Raw genomic sequence first — 19,809 nt, 5'->3', positions numbered from 1 at the left:
ACATCCTTTCTGTGATACCCAGTTACTTTATATCTGTGAAACCTTTCCTTCTGACTGACTGAAGATTGACTAAACTTGGATGACTAAACTTCTCTTCCTTCTGTAGTGGGATTCAGAGATCTACAAACTGCACCTCGACCAGTCTACCATTAAATTTTATAAATTTTTAGTTCATTAACTCTTGTATTGTATGAGGACTATAAAGAGAAAAGAAATGTCTTCACTATCAAGAAGCTATAATCTGGTTTAGGAAATCTGTATGATTTAGTTGAAGAAGCATTTTGAGACTCACAGCATTTTAAGCTTGTGTGATTAGATTGGAGAGGCTGTAGGATTTGTTGAAGTGGAGGTTTCTGCCTAGGGTGAGACTCATGCAGCTATATGTAGAATGGAACTAACCAGGATGCAGGCTCAGTAATCAAGGCAAACTGTGATTAGTATGATGGCTCTAAAAGTGGATGGGAAGGAGGAATTCAGAGAGATGGTGAAGAGTAAGAATGTCCAGGATTTAGTGACTTCATTAGGAAGACGGAGAAGTAGGCACCTTATAGCAGTGGTGCTGTGAGGAAAGAGCCCGAAGGTGCCGTTGGCAGGAGCAGGGACCTTGAGCCAAGATCCTTTACGAAGGCAGCTGGAGGGCAGTGGAGTTCGCATCGGTACTTGACAAAATATGTCCAGTCAGTTTTTCTTTTTCATCGACAGAGGTAAACAAGCCAGCACAAAAAATAGTCCACGTTGACACTTTTTCCTGCCTTTCGGGGAAGTCAAAGTTTTAAATCCTATGGAAACTTCAGGAATACACACTGATTGTCAAAACCCTTCTATTGTCTAGAAGGACTGTTAATCAGAACCTTTTTAGCAACCAAGAGCCTAGCTGTAATGTGATAGTTGCCAGTATTCTCATCTTTCTCCTCAAAATAATAATTTTATTTATATGCTGATGTGTTCCAAACAGAATTTAAAGTAGTTTACATGACTCTAATGTAAGACAAAATAAAATCTAAAGTACTGAATTTTCAGGAATCAGAGGAAAGAGAAAAAAAGGATAGCAAACACCTATATACAGGTATATGTTTTTTCTCTTCATAATTCTGGTTTATAGTCAAGCAGAAGTCATTGACTGCCTACTATGTTTTACATACTGCACTAGGCAGCTTCACTCATTTTTCTCATTTATTACTCACAATTGTCCTCTAAGGTAAGTACTTTACTTACTTTGTAAATAAGGAAACTGGGGTTCAGAAGTCATGTTCTACTTCTGGTCCTGCTATAAGCTCCAGTTGTGAGACTATCTTTAACCTCGGTTTCCCTATATATAAAAAGGAGATGATTATATTTGTCTGTATCTCAGGGCTATTGAACATTTCAAATAGAATGCATGTAAAAGAGCTTTGTAAAATACAATTTATTTCAGCTGTCATTAGGAATCTTAAACATGAAGACCAGGAACCAGTAATAATCCATTCTAAGTGTAAGCATACAACAGCTGACAAAGTATTATCAGTTACTTTTAAAGTTAAACAGTATTATAGTCTTCTAATAAACCTAAAGAAAGCCATCATTAAGACTCAACTATCATTCATCAGCTTTGAGTTTCATAAAAATATGTTTCTCAGATTACACAATGTTTTCCAGAAATATAAAACATAAACCAACTCCTCTAAATAGAAGAAAAGATTCTCAGAGAATAAAACAAAAACAATAAAAAGGAGAGTGCTTGGCTTTTTAAAGCAGTTGTTACAAACTCCTTGTCTAGCTGTTTGTAAATCATTTTAAAAAATAAAATTTGGTTCTGAATGTGTACAAAATTCCATTAAAGTCAGTATTTTCAACATAGTGGGGAGAGTTTATCACAATCTTCAGAAGGAATTTAACCAAAAAAACAAAAATCATTGTGATTCTGGAGTATCTGGATACTTGCAAATGAAAAGTGCTTTTAAAAATGCTAGTGTTGTAGCTTTTATGTTTAATTTGATGACTAAATTTTGTATTCACAGTGCTATGCTGAGAATTGCTGTATTCCCCGCCCCAGTGGTCCTGGGGTACACGTTATTAAATTTAGTTATCATAATAGTCTTTAATCAGTAAAATGAATGTATGTGTAAAGTTTTTTATTTACTTATTTCATATTTTTAATAGAAAAAACTTAGAAGACTGCTAAAATACATGTTTTTCCGAGACTACAAATCAAAGATTGTCAAAGGTATCGACGAGGATGATCTTCTGGAAGGTAACTTAAAGCACTAAACTAAAACCAATATAACACATGTATGCTGATGACACATTTATACAATGTCAATGTAGATATTCCCATCAGAGTAGAATATATGTACTTCTGTTAAATAATGTAGTTTAGAAACTGTCCAAATATTTATATAGTTGGCAGTTACATCTTGTATTTTCCAATTATGTGACTTCAGAGTAATCTGGTATTTTAATTCTTTTTTATTTTTTTATTTTATTTTATTTTTTATTTTTATTTTTATTTTTATTTTTTTTTTTGTGGTATGCGGGCCTCCCTCTGTTGCGGCCTCTCCCGTTGCGGAACACAGGCTCCGGACGCGCAGGCCCAGCGGCCATGGCTCACGGGCCCAGCCGCTCCGCGGCATGTGGGATCCTCCCAGACCGGGGCGCGAACCCGGTTCCCCCGCATCGGCAGGCGGACGCGCAACCACTGCGCCACCAGGGAAGCCCCTTAATTCTTTTTAAAATAAAATAACCTGCTTTATACCGGAATATCATGAAACTAAGAAAATTGTGTTGATTTGAAACATAACTGATTTTATCAAGCATAATTCTTCTGTCCTGAATAGAGGGAGCCAGAACTATTATATTTTTGAAATTGGCATGTATGGTTTTTTGTTAATTTATTATAGAAAGTATCTGCTATGGTTTATAATGTAAAGTCACCTCATTTTAATGTGTTATTTCTGTGCTGTTTGAAATCTAACAAAAAGTCTGACACAGAGTGGGAAATTTTCCTTAGCTGATTTTCCAACTCAATTCCCCATTTTAGGATATTTAAAGAAAACGTTTATGCTGCAAAATCAAATAGTGATAAGCTGAAAATAGATAATTATTAATTAATACTTATTAATCAAAATAAATATGTTGTATTTTTGAAGTAATTCATCTATTTTGTACTGAATATAGTCACTGCATAGTAGTATCCTTTGCTAGTAGATACACTGCTAAAGTAGCTAAACAAACTCTACTGTATTCAGAATTCCAGAAGATTGCTCAAAACCAACTGAAGAGTTAACTAACTTTGAAACAGAACCAGTTACTTTCATTGATCCTCAATAAGTCAGCAAGTGTAATGGCCATGCCAAAAAAAAATTCTGATCAAATGTCTAATCAGTGTTGTCTATTTAATATTCCTGCAGTTCTCATAGAATTTAACTCCAAATGAATTTAATGCTTCCCTTTATGGAGAGCATAAAGAATACAGACTTGGAGGGCTTCCCTGGTGGCGCAGTGGTTGGGAGTCCGCCTGCCGATGCTGGGGACATGGGTTCGTGCCCCGGTCCGGGAAGATCCCACATGCCGCGGAACGGCTGGGCCCGTGAGCCGTGGCCGCTGAGCCTGCGCGTCCGGAGCCTGTGCTCCGCAGCGGGAGAGGCGCCGACAGTGAGAGGCGCCCGTACCGCAAAAAAAAAAAAAAAAAAAAAAAAAAAAAAGAATACAGACTTGGAGCAAAACAGACCTAAATTCCTCTTAATCCCAGTTCTCTGCTTTCTTTCTGTGTGTCCTTGAGGGTCAGTTTTCTCATTTGTAAGTCATAAATTATACTACTGACCATGAGAGTTCAACATAATGTATGGAAAGCACCTGATACATTCCCGCCACTGAATAAGTGATAGCTGTTAATACTATGCTTCGAATACCAAGAAGCTCAGAGTAGTGAGACTAGTATTCAGTTTTACTAACACTGTCATATCAGTTTGATGCCCTCTCCTTCTTATTTATTTCAAACCTCTCCTCTTTATCATTTAAATTTTCTAATCTTGTGTGTCTCATATAAAGTTTTAAAATACAGTTGACCCTTGAACAATGCAGGGGTTAGGGGTGCCAACTGTCTGCACAGTCAAATCTGCCTATAACTTTACAGTTGGCCCTCCATGTATGCGGTTCCACGTCCCCAGATTAAACCAACCTCATAGAGTCACGTAGTACTGTAGTACGTATTTAATGAAAAAAAATCATGTGTAAGTGGATACACGCGGTTCAAACCTGTGTTCTTCAAGGATTCACTGTAATTGATATAATTTGTACGATCAAATACTCAGGTAAAATACAGCCAATACTGAGATGGGAGTTCTAGACTGGCCTTGTGAGGAACATGGTAGACTCTTTTCCCAGTGAAACATATTTAACTGGTGAACATTTTAAAAATAATAGTTTAAAATCTTTAGAAATTGTCCTAGGGGCAGACAGCAAATGGAGGAACATATTCAAAAAAATCTACTAAATCTCATTAAGAACAGTGAGAGTCTGTTGTGTTTGAGCCACAGTATACTCCCCTCATTTCTCTCCTCCCCTCCCACCCTGCTGCCCCAGATCAAAATGATAGAAGCTTTACTCTGGGCAAATGGGTCCAAGAACCATGGGCACCTGCTTCTGTACCTCCTGGTCTAGGGTGACAGGTTCACCCCAAGAGGGGCAGGAGATCAGCATCTCTCATCTCCTTCATCTCTGTGTTGCAGAACCTCTGTGCTAGGCAAGCACAGCTAAAGGGACTGGGCCTTCCTCTCATCTTCTAGTCATAGGGAAGCTCTACCCCAGATGGACCCTGCTTGCCGCATCCTGGCTTGCTCACAGGGAATAAGCTTCACACCAGAAGAGACGAGCCTTAAAGACAAGGGGCTACCATCTCTGTCCAGATCCTCACTCTTAGATCCAGGAGAGTCTTTCAGGGAGAAGCTGCCTGCTATTCCCAACCCCAGCTCTAGTACAGAAGTACAAAGATTCAGCCTATAAGAGAGAGCCAGCCCTTAATAACAGAGAGCTCTGCAGCTCTCCCTATAGGGACTGACTATTTGGAAAAGAGCATTTGAAGTTCATGGCTAAGGGTGTTTTAAAACAGTGGAGATCCTGGTGATGAGGAATTAAGGGGAAGCTGGTCACTCTGTGATACTAGTAACAACAAACAAAACAGTGCACCGGCTAAAAGTTTAACAAAGGAAAGAGATAGCTAAAAAGAGTCTTCCTGGGATCAGAGCAAAACTTAAAGTCTGGTCAACCGTGACTCTGCAGAGTGACCTGAAATTATTTAGATCAATCTGTGGAGCAATTTATACCCAAGAGTATTATCAAAACAATAGAACTGTCAGCCAGCAGTTAGTGGAAGGTAACAGATGTGTATCATACCAATAGAGTCACACTAGCCAGAAACTTAGTGGAGAGATCAGGAAAAGTGACAGATAAAGTGAACTTGACTAAAACCACAGTCATCCCTAATGATTGAGGAGACTGTTCACATGCTCAAGGCTGTACCCTCTGAGGAGCAACATCCAAGGCTGCGCACCGAGAGGGAAAGAGACTTTACTGAATTAGCCCAGCCAAGTCACTAAACAAATAAACAACCAAACAAGCAAACAATAACACCAAGCCCCAGGAAGGAGAGGGAATTATTATCTAGAGTTGCTCCAATATATTACCTAAAATGTCCATTTTCAACAACAACCACAAAATACTAGACGTTCAAAGAAACAGATATGTATGATCCATAAAAACAGGAAGAATAAGCAGACAACACAAACTGCCTTTGAGGGGGTCCAGATGTTAGGTTTAGCAGACAAAAACTTTAAATAGCTATTATAAATGGTGTTCAGAGAACTAAAAGAAATCATGTGTGATAGAAACTATAGAAACAAGTGGAAATTCTGGGGTTGAAAAGTACAATGACTGACATGAAAAATTCAGTAGAGGGGCTCAGTAGTAACTTTGAACTGACAGAAGGAAGAATCAGTGAACTTGAAGACAGATTGTTAAAGATTATACAGTCTAAAGAACAAATAGAAAAAAGAATGAAGAGAAATTAATAGTGCTTCAGAAAAATATGAGATACCATTAAGTGAGCCAGCATTTGCAATGGGACTACAGAAGGGAAGGAAAGAAAAAAAGGAGCAGAAAAAATATTCAAAGAAATAACGATGGAAAACTTCTCAACTTTGGTGAAAATTATTAATCACATCCAAACAGCTTAGCAAGCTCCAAGTAGGATAAACGTATAACGATCCACACTCAGACACATTCTAGTAGAAATGCTGAAAGACAAAGACAAAAAGAAAATCATGAAAGGCAAGAGAAAATAACCTCATCAAATACAGCGGAACCTCAACAAGATTAACAGCCAACATCTCATTAACAATGCAGGTCAGATAGCAGTGGGATTACATATTCCAAGTGCTGAAAAGAAAAACTGTCAACAACAAATATGTCAAGAAACATGTTCAGCAAAACTGTGTTTCAAAAATTAAGGCAAAATAAAGGTATTCTCAGATAACACAAAAACTGGAACATTTTTTTGCTAGCAGACCCATATAAAAAATACTAAAGGAGGTTATTCTGGCTGAAAGCAAGTTGTACCAGACAATAATTTGAATCCACACCCACACACCACACACACACACACACACACACACACACACACACACACACACACACAACAAAGAGTATCTATAAAGGTAATTATGTAGGTAAATATAAGAGAATATAGAATTGTGTTATTTATTTTCCTTTCTTTTTTTCTTTTTTTTTTTTTTTGGTGGTACGCGGGCCTCTCACTGTTGTGGTCTCTCCCGTTGCGGAGCACAGGCTCCGGACACACAGGCTCAGTGGCCATGGCTCACAGGCCCAGCCGCTTCACGGCATGTGGGATCTTCCCACACCGGGGCACGAACCCGTGTCCCCTGCATCAGCAGGCGGATTCTCAACCACTGCGCCACCAGGGAAGCCCTATTTTCCTTTCTTAATAGATTTAAAAGCAATTATATAAAACAAGATATATAATTGTAATATTGGGTCTATAATATATAATATATATATAATATATAGATGTATAATATATTTGATAGTAGCAATATAATTGAGGTGGGTGATAACAAAGCTGTATTGGAGTAGAGAGTGATAGGTTTTTTTTCACCCTAAGATGTTTGGGTTGTCTTTATTTGGTATAGGAGCATGTAATTTGTCACATTAAAAAATAATCTAGCTCTTCCTCACTAATTCACACTGATACTTTTGTGTATTAAACTGTACTAATTACCTTTTGCAGTATTACATTCCTTCCTGACTTTTTGCAGTAACTTTCTCAGAGTTATGTTTTGCTTTTAAATAAGTATGGTAGTTTTATCTCTTACGAGAAAAAGAGTAAGATCTCATCCCATAGGTTTCAAATATATTGCCACAGTAGTGTACCTGGTATTTTCTTCTTTTAATTTCATGTCTCAGTCCTGCTGTTTTTTATTTATGTCTTTGTTTTTATTTATTTTCTTAATTAGGCTTGCTGTAGCAGGATACTTTTTCCAAATCTGAGAGCCTTTCCTTTTTTTTTTTTTGTAAGGAATTTTAATCCAGTCACACTTATTGTGCTAATTGATCATTTGGTTTTATTTTCTCAATCTTATTTATGACATAAATAGATGATTTAATTCTGCATGACTTATGCTTTTGTTTTGGATGCAAGGATTCTCCTTATGAAGATTATTATGAGAGAATTTCAGTTCTGAATTTTATATGCAGTATTCAATATATATGATTGGGGCTGATGTAAACCTATTTAAGAACATTTCTTTTTTCCTTCCCTTATCTTCATGAAGACAAATTGAGTGGCAGTAATAATGTGAACAAAAGACAAAAAATCGCTCAAGACTTTCTCAACTCTATTGACCAAACAGGAGAACTCTTGGCAATGTTTGAAGATGATGAAATTGATGAAGTTAAACAAGAAAGAATGGAGGTATAGTACATGCTTCCCTTTTTAGGGTAATAGATTAACTGCAGTCCATATACTATTTGGTTCTATTCTTATGTTCTTTAAATGTGGTCTGAAATGTCCAAATCAGTGGTTTCATGTCTGAAGGCAGCATTGTGCAGTGGAGTAACCCTGGAAAGGATGTCAAACTCTGCCTTCATAGCTGACTTTGGGAAACAACTTCAGTTTTCTGTTTCTTTGTTTCCTCCTTTGAATATGAGTAGGTTTCCCTAAGCTTCCTTCTGGATCTTACTTCTACTAATATTATTTTATTCCATAAAAACTAGTTTATAATTAAATATTTACTTAGTTTTTGTACCAAACCATCCAGTTATCTTTGTGGACAAAGGTAATCCTTACTGCTTTTGTGTTGGCATATAGTGTGAAGAGCTATTTTTCCAGCTATAGTTGCAGCCTCTGGTTGGACTCACCAGATAAGGTAGGATCCAGGGCAATTCCATGCTTTATATCACTGTAAAACACAGTTAGTGACATGTGTTTGGATTCCCTGGGTATATTTTAACAGTGAATATGAAAATCGTATGCCTTCTATTTACCCTAGCTTTCTATTCATAAAGTGGTTTCCTTAAATACTTGTGGAAAAATAAAAGTAGTGATTGATTTCATCTGAGTGCCTTCCAAAATATAAGGCATTATTCTTATCATTCTTATTCTTATAATACTTTTACATGTAAAAAAACAAATCTCCATTTTTCCCCTTCTCTTTAAATTGGTCAAGAGAGGTAATTCCAGAGCTCCGAAAGATCGTGCTAAGTGCTGACTTTATCATAGTCTCTGGGCATGCTAAAAATATAATTATTTCATGTTAAATTTTGGAGGAAGTCCAATAGACATATATGCTTTATAAAATTTAACCACCTTCTTTAAAGAATTAGTATGCTTAGATCATGAACTGTGATCTAAAGGCAATGTTCTTCTTAGGTATCAATTACCTTAGAAATGTGTGGTTATCTTGGTTTGAGGCAACTGCAAATGATTTCAGTTCGCCTTGGGCCAAAAACATGCTAAGTTGTCCAAAGCAGATGATAAACATGTATTTCTGATGTCATTATGGCCTAAACAGGATATGATTGTTTCGTGGCATGGTTTCACTTATGATGCATTACACAGAGAGCAAATATTGTTTATGCTTTATTTTTAAAACATTTTTATATTATACAAATGGGCATTAAGAAAAATTTATTAAGGAAGGACTCTACAGAAAACATTAGTAAAATTGAACAAGTAGCTTTTCAGTTTTGATGGGAAGATCTCTGTCAACCAAGCCTGTTGCCCGGAAGGGCATTTCACAGTCAAGGAGAAGAGAAGAAATGGAGCATGTTGTAACACTGAGCTCATAATAGCAGGCTACTGTAGGCCTGGAAGAGCGATGAGCCAGTAAGGTACAAGTTCAATTGAATAAAATATTTGGAAATGCAGGATAGAAAAAGCTTGGGAGCTTATGTGGTTTATATTTCTCTCCCCTGTAGTTATATTGTATATTACATAGTGGTAGCCAGGATAATAAAATATCAATAGTTGATAAAAATAGTTACAAGAAAGTCAGCTTCACCTATACAATAAAAATTAGATTGGCAGTTTCTCTAAGCTTTGTATCATAACTAAAATCTCTAACCAAGATACCAAAGAGTAGTTTTGAGATTCTGTTCATCCAAATAACAGAGTTTAAACTGGATAAAAAAATGCTGAACTTGTAGACATAACTATAGACAGTAAAAAGTGGAACCGTTAAGAGCATAGGCCTTGCCTGCTTCTAATTTGACAGGTTATAGTTTCAAGCGTAAACCACAACTGTGGCAGTCCATATGAAACCACTTTGGACTCACAGACTGCAATCCCTTGCTTTTAAAGTGCAGTAGAATAATCAGTCCTGGCATCACTCAGTGATTTAATTTTCCTCTAAGCATCACTTACAGTTGTAGAAACTTTGTTTACTACCTTCTCCCCTAGAATGTATGAAAATGGTATAGACCTACCAACAAAGCTTGTTATTGGTTTTTTTTTCTTTTTTTTCATTTAAATGTAATTTAGAAGAGAAAAAAATTTATAGACACAAGCTCGCTTGGGACCCTAGATTTTTCTCAAAATATTGAGCAAGCATCTGAAAAACTGAGTTCTTTCCCATTGTTTTCAGCTGATTTCTGTGTGTGCCTGGCTTTGTGTTTTACTCATAATTTACTTCATTAAGTATTATGTGATTTGAAATATAAAAAATATCTGAATTTTTATTTCCATTTCTACTTGCTAGTCCATTATCATATTAAGTTAACTAACGCTTACCCCATTTATTTTTCTCCAGCACCAGAGTTCTAACACTTTGGTGTGTGTGTAGTAGAGATCTGTGATCCATGACCTCTGAATACCCTTCTAAATTATCAAATAAAGATTAAATAATGTTCAGAATTGCTTTAGTGTATTTGAGGGACTGGGAAAGAGAAGCAGGGAAATGATAAGCATAATACATAAAAGTACAACTCCCCTCCAACCACCCCTCAGACCCCCTAAACCTACCCCAGAATGACCCACGTGTGTTTGGCTGTTGATCCTGTTTCTTACATTCTAAGTTTTTGAGATCTAATCAACTAAATGTGACTGTGTCAACCAAAGGCCAAGGAAGGGTCACTAAAGCCTGCAGATAGCTTTGTGTTTTCTTACCAGAGGACCTGTGGTCACTCACAGAAGAGCTTGCCTAAAACCCCACTGCTCTACTGTGAAGGAACTTGGAGAAGCTCAAGTTTGTCATTAATCAAGTAAAATATCTGGTCTACTGAACTGCTAGGTTTTGTGAAGAAGATGTAAATAAGGAATGCCTAAAAAATTGGGTGAACTCTCTGCCTTCTGACTAACCCTCAAACTGGTAAAATAAACAGGAGAACAAAGATTAGAGCTCACCAAAGAGCAGCCTTTAAACAGCTTAGGGTGCTGAAAATCCCCAGTGACTGTTTATCTTGTGTTTTTAAGTTAGAGGCCTAATCCTGGAATCTAGAGAAAAAGCAGAATGGAATACATAAAATGTAAGATAGCTTAAAAATTGTTTAATTGACTGAAAGTTGAGTAAGGTCCCAGGTGGTCATCTGAATTTAACCTGAAGTGACTAGTCATAGATTTTTAAATACAAAGTTTCTCATAAAGGTTGAATGATCACAGAAATCAGGTATACCATTCAGTTATGCTCCAAGTGTAATAAGCTTATGATCCCTGGGGGTTTTGAGTCCTAGTGTTATAGTTTTGGGAGCTAAGTAGACTGGAAACCTCGTTGAGAGAGGTGGATGACTATAGAAGTTCTCCATCTCCTTCTGTTTATGAAATGTGATAGTTCCATACTTCCCCTTTTCTATATGTCATGTTTTTTTTAGTTCTAAAGTAAAGTAAAATAAAATGCCTTCAAGACTGAGTTGAAATATAATATCTTAGATAAGATTTATCATAAAAAGGCTAATCCCAATAAGATAAATGTTTACAAATACCAAAAAAATCGAAAAGATTGAGTTAAAAAACTGAAACCCAGAACAACGTTTAAAATATACATATATATGGGATTAAGAAATTCAGAATTTATATACTAGAAAGATATCGTTTATATACATATATACATTCATGATAGATATAAATATGCATATATATTTACACACATGCATATACTATGCCTACATGTGTGTATGTATGTATGTATTTTCCAAAACCCCTCCCACCCACAACAGCTGATAGGATGACATGCCCTGATTGGCTTAGCCTAAGTCATATGCTCCATCTCCAAAGAGGGTACAGTTAACCTCTGTAAAAGCATGGATCCCTGAAGCTTTAGGAAGAAGGAATGGATGCTGGAAAGGCAGCCACAAAGGTTCTTAAGTGTAAAGGACCTCTATGTTATGTGTAAGAATTGAGAGTGGTGCATCACAATCTTGACTCTCTGCTCAGATCTCTGGGAAGTTTTCCCTAAGAGACAGCATGTTAGAATGAGTGGAAATCATTTTCTTTGGATTCAGGCAAACCATCCATCCATCCTTTCACTCTTTAATTCATTCAGCATTTATTTGAGCTTCTTTTGTAAATCAGTCACTATTTCTAGGTCCTGAGGTTATGACTATAAAAAAGACAAATATGGTTTCTGCCCTCACAATCCTTTAGTAGTAACCGGCAAATCAAAAGGTAACTAAGTACTCTGGTGAGGGGAATACAAGCCCAATAAATGGTTGCCATTTTTATTATTATTATTACTATATTTGATCTTGAATTTTGAACCCTCTAGGTGGATTATTGGTTGTGTGATGGAGCCATGTAGATTCTATTTCACTTGCTATTTTATTTGAAATTTTGTTTATCCTGAAGTAAAGCACATTACATCTTCAAGAAATTTTTTATTATTAACTTCAGACAGGTCCATAGAATTAACTTCAGTGTGGTTTGCTGAAGAGGGCACAGAACAGAAAAATTAGAAGTAGACTCCATTTTAAAACATGAAATAGTGTAATATGTCAGGATTAGTTTCTGAAAGAGACTCAAGAGAACACATCAGTATGTCTTTTTTATTCTTTTGAAAGTAACTTCTGTTCAGATAATTTAAAAATACTCTATGAAATCATTCTTCAGGGAGTATTAGTAGAAATACCACCCAAAACCTTTGGTAATTCTAGCTACACAGAGCAGAATTAATGTAATTTTAGTATATGTTTTTCTGGCCTAGAAACTGCAGAACAGGGAGTATTACGTGACTTTAGGAGAACCCAAAGTTTGGTGTAATGTGTAGCTCTGAAACTGATTTCCAACTCTATCAAACTACGTTTTATCCACACCTTCTGATTATGTAATGGTAGAGATCTGTATATTCATTGCCATAAAACATCTGGAGAAGACAGTTTTCAATTAATGACATGAAAAGTAAGTTACAGATCTTATAAAAATAGAACATTCCCTAACTCTTACCCAGGTACTTATCATTCTATAGCTTAACACATCAGATTTGACAGATGGTTCTCAAGGGATTCTTTTAGGCTTTTCATAACCGTGTGAACTCTGGGCTCTTAACCTTGTGAACTGAGGGTAGAGTCAGACTTCTGCTTTGCTCAGAGTGCCCCACATACCAGGTGTGAAGCTAGAAGTGGTTGGGTGGTGGTGGTAGTAGTTTAATCATTCTCTTACATTCAAGATGTTTAATTTCTTGGGTTATGCTTTGCTATAGAAAAATTTTAGAGCAAGATCAGTCAAATAACTACCATCTTTATGATAAAAAATTTAGTATCACTTTCATTTTTGTCTTCCACCCTCAGACCCATTTAGAATTTTTTACTGTTTAGTGTGGGTGAAATTTAAAAGATTCTTCTCCCTGCCCTTTCCCTAGTCTATTGAGGAGTAAAATACATGGTAACAGCATTGAAGCAGTACTCATACTAGTCATATTTCCTTTAATCCAAATCAGGGCTTATGATCCAATGTCCACAAGTATCTTTTGTTATGGAGACAGCATATTTTAAATCAGGCCTTGGCAGTAAAATATAGGAACAGTGATTGCCATTCACTTCCACCTTCCCCACCGAGGAGTTTCAGCTTCAGTAAAGTAGAGAATCATTTCTAGGGTGAAGATATGCACCAGTACTGCAAACCGATCATCTGTGTCTCCCAGCGCTGATGTGCCGGCGCGGGCCTTACTGTGCTGCACTGTTCAGTCTTGCTAAGTGGATATTCGACTAACACATCTGAATATACTGTCCAGTTAAGTTTTTAATAGAATCAATCCGTATTTTCTTTCTCAAATAATTTCAGTTTGTCCTTTTGAAAATGAAACCCTTCTCTTTTAAAAGATACATTTCAAGGGTCTTCTCAGAGATCACTCTACCAGCTTGTTTATAAAACACCTTGGCGGGGAAGAGTTTTAAAATATCATCGAATTTCAGAACGCCACAGGATTTACCACTAATTTACATTTAATGTTTGTAGTTCTCAAGTTGTGGCTGTTGTAATAACCAAAATGTTTTTTCCCTGAATATCTTGTAGATTATGTTTCCCGATTCTTTCTCCTTCACCCACATTCCCCACAGTAGGCGGGCAGATTGTTGTTACATAGTCTGGCCTTTTTTTATCTTATTGGTTTAATCTCAACAAGTTAGTCCTTCTAAATATGAAAATAAATTTATTCTGTGGAAAGAGTTTTGTCTTTTCAATGCTATCACTTCGTTAGTGGCATTAACAGATCATTAATTGTTTGGTATAGATAATTTCCCTCTATCCCTTAATTTATTTGCTGCCTTAAGATCAGCTCTTATTGTTCCCCACTTTATGGTAAATCATGCAAATCAGGCTGCTTAATGCAATTAGACTTATTCTTAGCTCATTGTATTCCTCATTTAGAATTCTGGAGTAAGCTGTAAATATTTAGTGATCCGTGTAATCTGTTGCATGTGGATGTCTGTTGGGAACTCTCCTTTTCATAAGCATTGGTCCGAAGGACAGATCAGGTGCTGCCAGGCTTCTGCTTTTCATGACTCTCCATTTTCTACAGTAGAAACTTAAGTCCTTAGCACGTTATTCATGCATCTTTCATGATCTGGCCCCAACAGACTTTTTCATCTTCATCTCCCACCATTCCTGCTCTCCCCTCCTTTTCCGATATTACCTCCCAAAACACACATGTACACACACACACACACACACACACACACACACACACAACCACCACCACACACGATTTAAGGAACCCCCTCGGACTTATAGTTCCCTAAATAGGCATTCAGCTTTTCTTCCCTTCCCCTGAGCTTTCTCCATCTGGCAACATCTCAGTTCTGATATTTTAGTATGTGATAGATTGTAACTAGTAGTTTTTTCTTAGTTTGACTTACTAAATAAGGTCCTTGAAAGCATGGACTTATTTTATTTACTTTCATATCTTCTGTACCCAGCACAGTGCCTTGAACATTATAAACTTTCATTAAATATTTGTCCAAATATGGTGAATAAAATAGGTGATATATGCAAATATTCTTAATCTATCTTTTGGATGATCTGAATTTTTTTTCTCTTTTGCTTAAAGAATGCAGTTTCTGGGTGTATAAAGTTAGTCTTTTCTTCTGATTCACGTAGGATTACAAAGAAAGCTATAGATCTTTTTGAAATTTTTGTGTCAGGAGCTCTTCAACACATCTTTTACAGGTGCTTTCCAGTTGCTAATGGTTTTCATTGCTTGAATAACTTCCTGTTCAGATTAGAGTAGTGGCTTTTCCACAGTTCTAGCTGTAGAAGTTCTCCTAACCACACTGCTTCAGTATTGACCTGCAGTGTTCCAGATCTGTCTACAGGCTGATACTGAGCATCAGTTCTAATTTCAATTAGCAGACTCTTTTTTTCAAATGGACCAATACCATATGTGACTATTGGTTCATTCTCTCTAGTTACCAATTCAGAACATTTGGCAGTAAATGTTATACACTTTTCCTTGTGTATTTGCTATTATAAGATTTTATGATTTAGCATCTTCAAATAATAACATACGCTTATTCACTTCTCTGATCCATTAAATATCTCCTCTGGACAATTCTTTTAGTTATTGGTTGATTTCTACTTAGAAAATATCAATAGTTTGAATTTGCATATGCCTTAGGTTACTGTTGAACTTTTTGTGGCATGGAAATTTTGCATTTCCATTCATTCTACTTCATACAATAGGAAACTGTTGTTTCACTCAGTCCTTCTAACACTAAGGAACAATTGACCAACAAATCACCAGATTCACAAAAGTTACTTTTGCATTTATCTGCCTCATCTACTATATTGATAAGACTGTGGGCTTGAATTTAATATTCAATTCAAGTTAATATTACATTCATCATTAATTTTTACCATCACTACTTTGGCTATTATATTCAGTACAAAGGGAAGTGTTTTGCCATACTCCCACAGTTAATAACATAGCCATGTAATGAACTTTTTAAAGTGTGGTATTTAATTTTAAAGTGACCAAGTAATAAGTATTAACAATTTGGGCATTTTATCCTACTCCTTAAAAATATTTATTAAATCTTATTTTAAACGCCCTTACTTTTTAAATTTTTTATTCTTTTGGTTTCCATTCTTTTGAAAATTTTAATATATCTTAGACACTCATCATTGTACAAATCAATCAACAGATTATGTTAATTCTATTAAAATTTTGTAAAAAATCTCAACCAGAATAGGTCTTTATCATTCCTCATGTTGAGTATGGTTAGCTGCTGCATCTCTCAGATGAGTCTAATATCATTTGCTTAGATCAGTGGTTCCCAATCACATGGGGAGTTTTGTTTTTTTTGAATTGGAGTCTAGTTGATTTCCAATGTTGTGTTAGTTTCAGGTGTACAACAAAGTAGATCTGTTATACATATACATATATCCAGTCTTTCGGGATTGACATACACACACTACTGTATATAAAATAGATAACTAATAAGGATCTACTGTATTGCACAGGAAACTCTTCGCAATACTTTGGAATGGCCTATATGGGAAAATAATTTAAATTTTTAAAGTCCTTTTAAAAGTCCTTGAAGAAAATACATCTATTTCTTGTAGTAATTCTGCACCTTAAATAGAAGACAGCCATTAATAGTGGGTTTATTGACCTGCTCTCAAATATGGAGAAGCTGTAAGTGCAGAAGTGACCACCTTTGGGAAGACACACTGTGGAAAAATCTAAAATCACTGAGGTAATTGTTTTAATTTTGAAAAAATATCTTATTATATAAAAGCTCTATCAGAGCTTTTAAATAATTTAAAATTAGACTTTATTTACCAAAATTCAGTACATACACAAATATCTCAAAATACTGCTGTATTCCTTTGTTATATCTGTAGAAATTATCCAAGTGAGGGAGAGACTGAAAGGACTAAGAAGAGAGGGAGGGAGGGAGGGAGAGAGGGAGATGGAGATGGAGACAGAGAGAGAGAAAGAGGGAGAGTGAGAGAGAGAGAGAGTGAGAGAGAGGGAAGGCAAGAGGAAGAAAGAAAGAATTGAAACCTTTTTCCCTAGACAGTAGCTCTGTGTAAAGTTCTATTATCCATCTGGGTTTAACAGGGAAGAGATTTGAATCTCGGAAGACTTGTTCCTTGTAGCCCTACAATAAGTTCATTACAATCAATAAAATAAAATAGCCTAATGTAAGACAGTTATCACTCTTCGTTTAAAAAAAAAAAAAAAGTCTTCAAGTGAAATTTTTGGGAATTTCCCCCATCCTCTTAAGCAGTTCTTTTTTGGGGGGAGGCTGTGAATGCGGGTTCTTAGTTCTCCAACCAGGGATTGAACCCGTGCCCCCTGCATTGAGAGCACAGAGTCTTAACCACTGGACTGCCAGGGAAGTCGCTTAAGCAGTTCTTATTGATAATCCATCATATGTTTTTTGTTTGTTTGTTATTTATTTATTTTTGGCTGCATTGGGTCTTCGTTGCTGCGCGCTGGCTTTCTCTAGTTGCGGCGAGCGGGGGCTACTCTTCATTGCGGTGTGCGGGCTTCTCATTGCGGTGGCTTCTCTTGTTGCAGAGCACGGGCTCTAGGGCACGCAGGCTTCAGTAAGTTGTGGCGCGCGGGCTCCAGAGCACAGGCTCAGTAGTTGTGACTCAAGGACTTAGTGGCTCTGCGGCATGTGGGATCTTCCCGGACCAGGGCTCGAACCCGTGTCCCCTGCATTGGCAGGCGGATTCTTAACCCCTGCGCCACCAGGGAAGCCCCATCATATGGTTTTGAAGTAGAAAATGTGGTACATCATTTGTATAATTAAATATTGCTTAAACTTTTCCTGTGACTCATAGAAACTCATCATTTAATTTATTGTAACCAAAGAGTGATGAGGTATCTTGATGGCCTGGATATTATTTCTTTGGGCTATCGGTCATCTCAAACTCATCAACTCTTCTAAAAAATTCTTCTACTGGTACCCCTTGGTATTATTTTAAATCCTTCCATCCACTTGTGTGGGACTTGGGTACTTTCATATATAATGACTATAGGCCAGCTGGTTATATTCAGGAGTTATTCAAAGAATTGTGGATTCTCTGAGGCAAGAAAATTTATAACTCATTTTAATACACTTTAATAATATTGAACCTCATCTCTCAATCTACCCCCTTCCTTCCCAGAAACCAAACCAAAGCTGGGGGGGTGGGAATCACATTTTATTTAACCTAGAAAATGTTTTTGTTTAAATTGTACCTAGGATTATTTAATGTTCACTTGGGTGTGGAGAAATAGACTGTATTAGTGGGAACATAAGTTGATACATAGCTTTCTGGAGAAAAGTGTAGCAATATCTATCAAACACATTAATAAAAAAACCCTATATGCCTTTGATCCAGAAATTGCCTTTCTAGGTACTATACTAAGGATATAATTGAACAGAGACTTTTTTGAAAAATCAAATGTATTCATTGTTTATTTATAGCAAAATTTTTGTTTAACAATGGAAATATTAAAGTTGTAAAGTTTCTTAGCATAGCTTTTTCTATAGCCCATAGATTTTAACAATATATAATACTTCTATGATTTAAATACTGTTTTGTAAACATTCTCTAGAATTGCCCTTTAGCCTAATTTATGTAGGAGAATATTTGACATATATGGGTATATATTTTCCAGGCTGGATGTTTTGTCTGTTTCAGCCTCTATTGGGTGTTTTAGTTGCTTTATTGCATAGCAGTCAGATTGTTAGCTATATTATTTTTAGTGTTAGGAATTCATTAGAACTTATTAGGTATCCTATCCTAATATGTTGCGACTTTTTGTAAATGACTCGTGGACAGGGTAGGGAGATGTTTATGTATCTATTATATGATTATCATTAATAGTATTCACTTGCTTTTCATCTTCTTTCTTAAAAGTAAGCCTTTTATTGCTGTGATGTATTTGTAAATATTTCCTTTAATGTCCCACCATTTTTCTTGTATATAGTCCAGTTCTCCTACTTTAGGAGGGAGAAGTTCAAGAGTTTTTCTTCATTGTTGATAGACTCTTCATCAGTAGAAACTGGTTCTCTTGGTCCAGTGAATACCAGGCTTGCTATATCTTTGCCTGTCTTTACTGTTAATCTTTCTGAACCAATTAGTTTGGGTGTAAATGTCATTAATAGTATATTAAGATTATTTCCTTTAATTTCTTTCAATTGATGACATTACCCTATTTACCTTTATTTACATAGCACATATGTTTTTTTCTTTTTATTATTTTTTTAATTTAATTTTTATTTTATATTGGAGTATAGTTGATTTACAACGTTGTGTTAGTTTCAGGTGTACAGCAAAGTGATTCAGTTATACATATACATATATCCATTCTTTTTCAGATTCTTTTTTTTTTTACTTTTTCTTTTCCCTATAATTTTTTTTCACACACACACACACACACACACACACACACACACACACACTGTATTTTATTTTTACAAGAGATAAATAAACTGACACCAAGCATTGTAAATGGATGACCACAACAAAAGCAACAATAATTGCAATTACCAAACACGAAACACACTCATACTATGTCATAATATTGACATTCAGTCCAGTAATCCTCCACTGTAACAGCTCCTTTACTTTGCAGTGAAAATTGATTTGTATATTTTTTGCCTCTGAGTCCTTGTGGGATTTTTTTTTTTTCAAACAGAAAGTCACAAAAATTATAATCATCCTCATCAGTTCACTCAGTCCCATGTAATTAATTTTTTTATCTTGATCTTTTGTTAGCACTTTTATGAATTCATCAGTTTTCCGTTAGAGTTCTGAAAATGCTTATTCATTCAGTTCAGCAGTATAGTCAGTTACCAGAAACCTGTACTTGTCAGAGTCTTTTCCATGAA

General features: G+C 36.0%; 1 protein-coding gene across 1 annotated transcript in view; it reads left to right on the top strand.

The window, feature by feature from the left end:
• SUPT3H (SPT3 homolog, SAGA and STAGA complex component) overlaps positions 1–19,809 on the top strand; it is a 441,307-nt gene that overhangs the window by 293,846 nt on the left and 127,652 nt on the right. Inside the window, exons 5-6 of the mRNA XM_055080057.1 lie at positions 2,140–2,230; positions 7,824–7,963. Of these exons, the coding sequence (XP_054936032.1) occupies positions 2,140–2,230; positions 7,824–7,963 (231 nt within the window). The remainder of the gene's footprint in view (positions 1–2,139; positions 2,231–7,823; positions 7,964–19,809) is intronic.

This window comes from Physeter macrocephalus, chromosome 18 (genome assembly GCF_002837175.3).
Source record: "Physeter macrocephalus isolate SW-GA chromosome 18, ASM283717v5, whole genome shotgun sequence".
Taxonomy (NCBI): domain Eukaryota; kingdom Metazoa; phylum Chordata; class Mammalia; order Artiodactyla; family Physeteridae; genus Physeter; species Physeter macrocephalus.
Note: the sequence above shows the minus strand (reverse complement) of the source record. Positions and strands in the feature narration are given on the sequence as shown.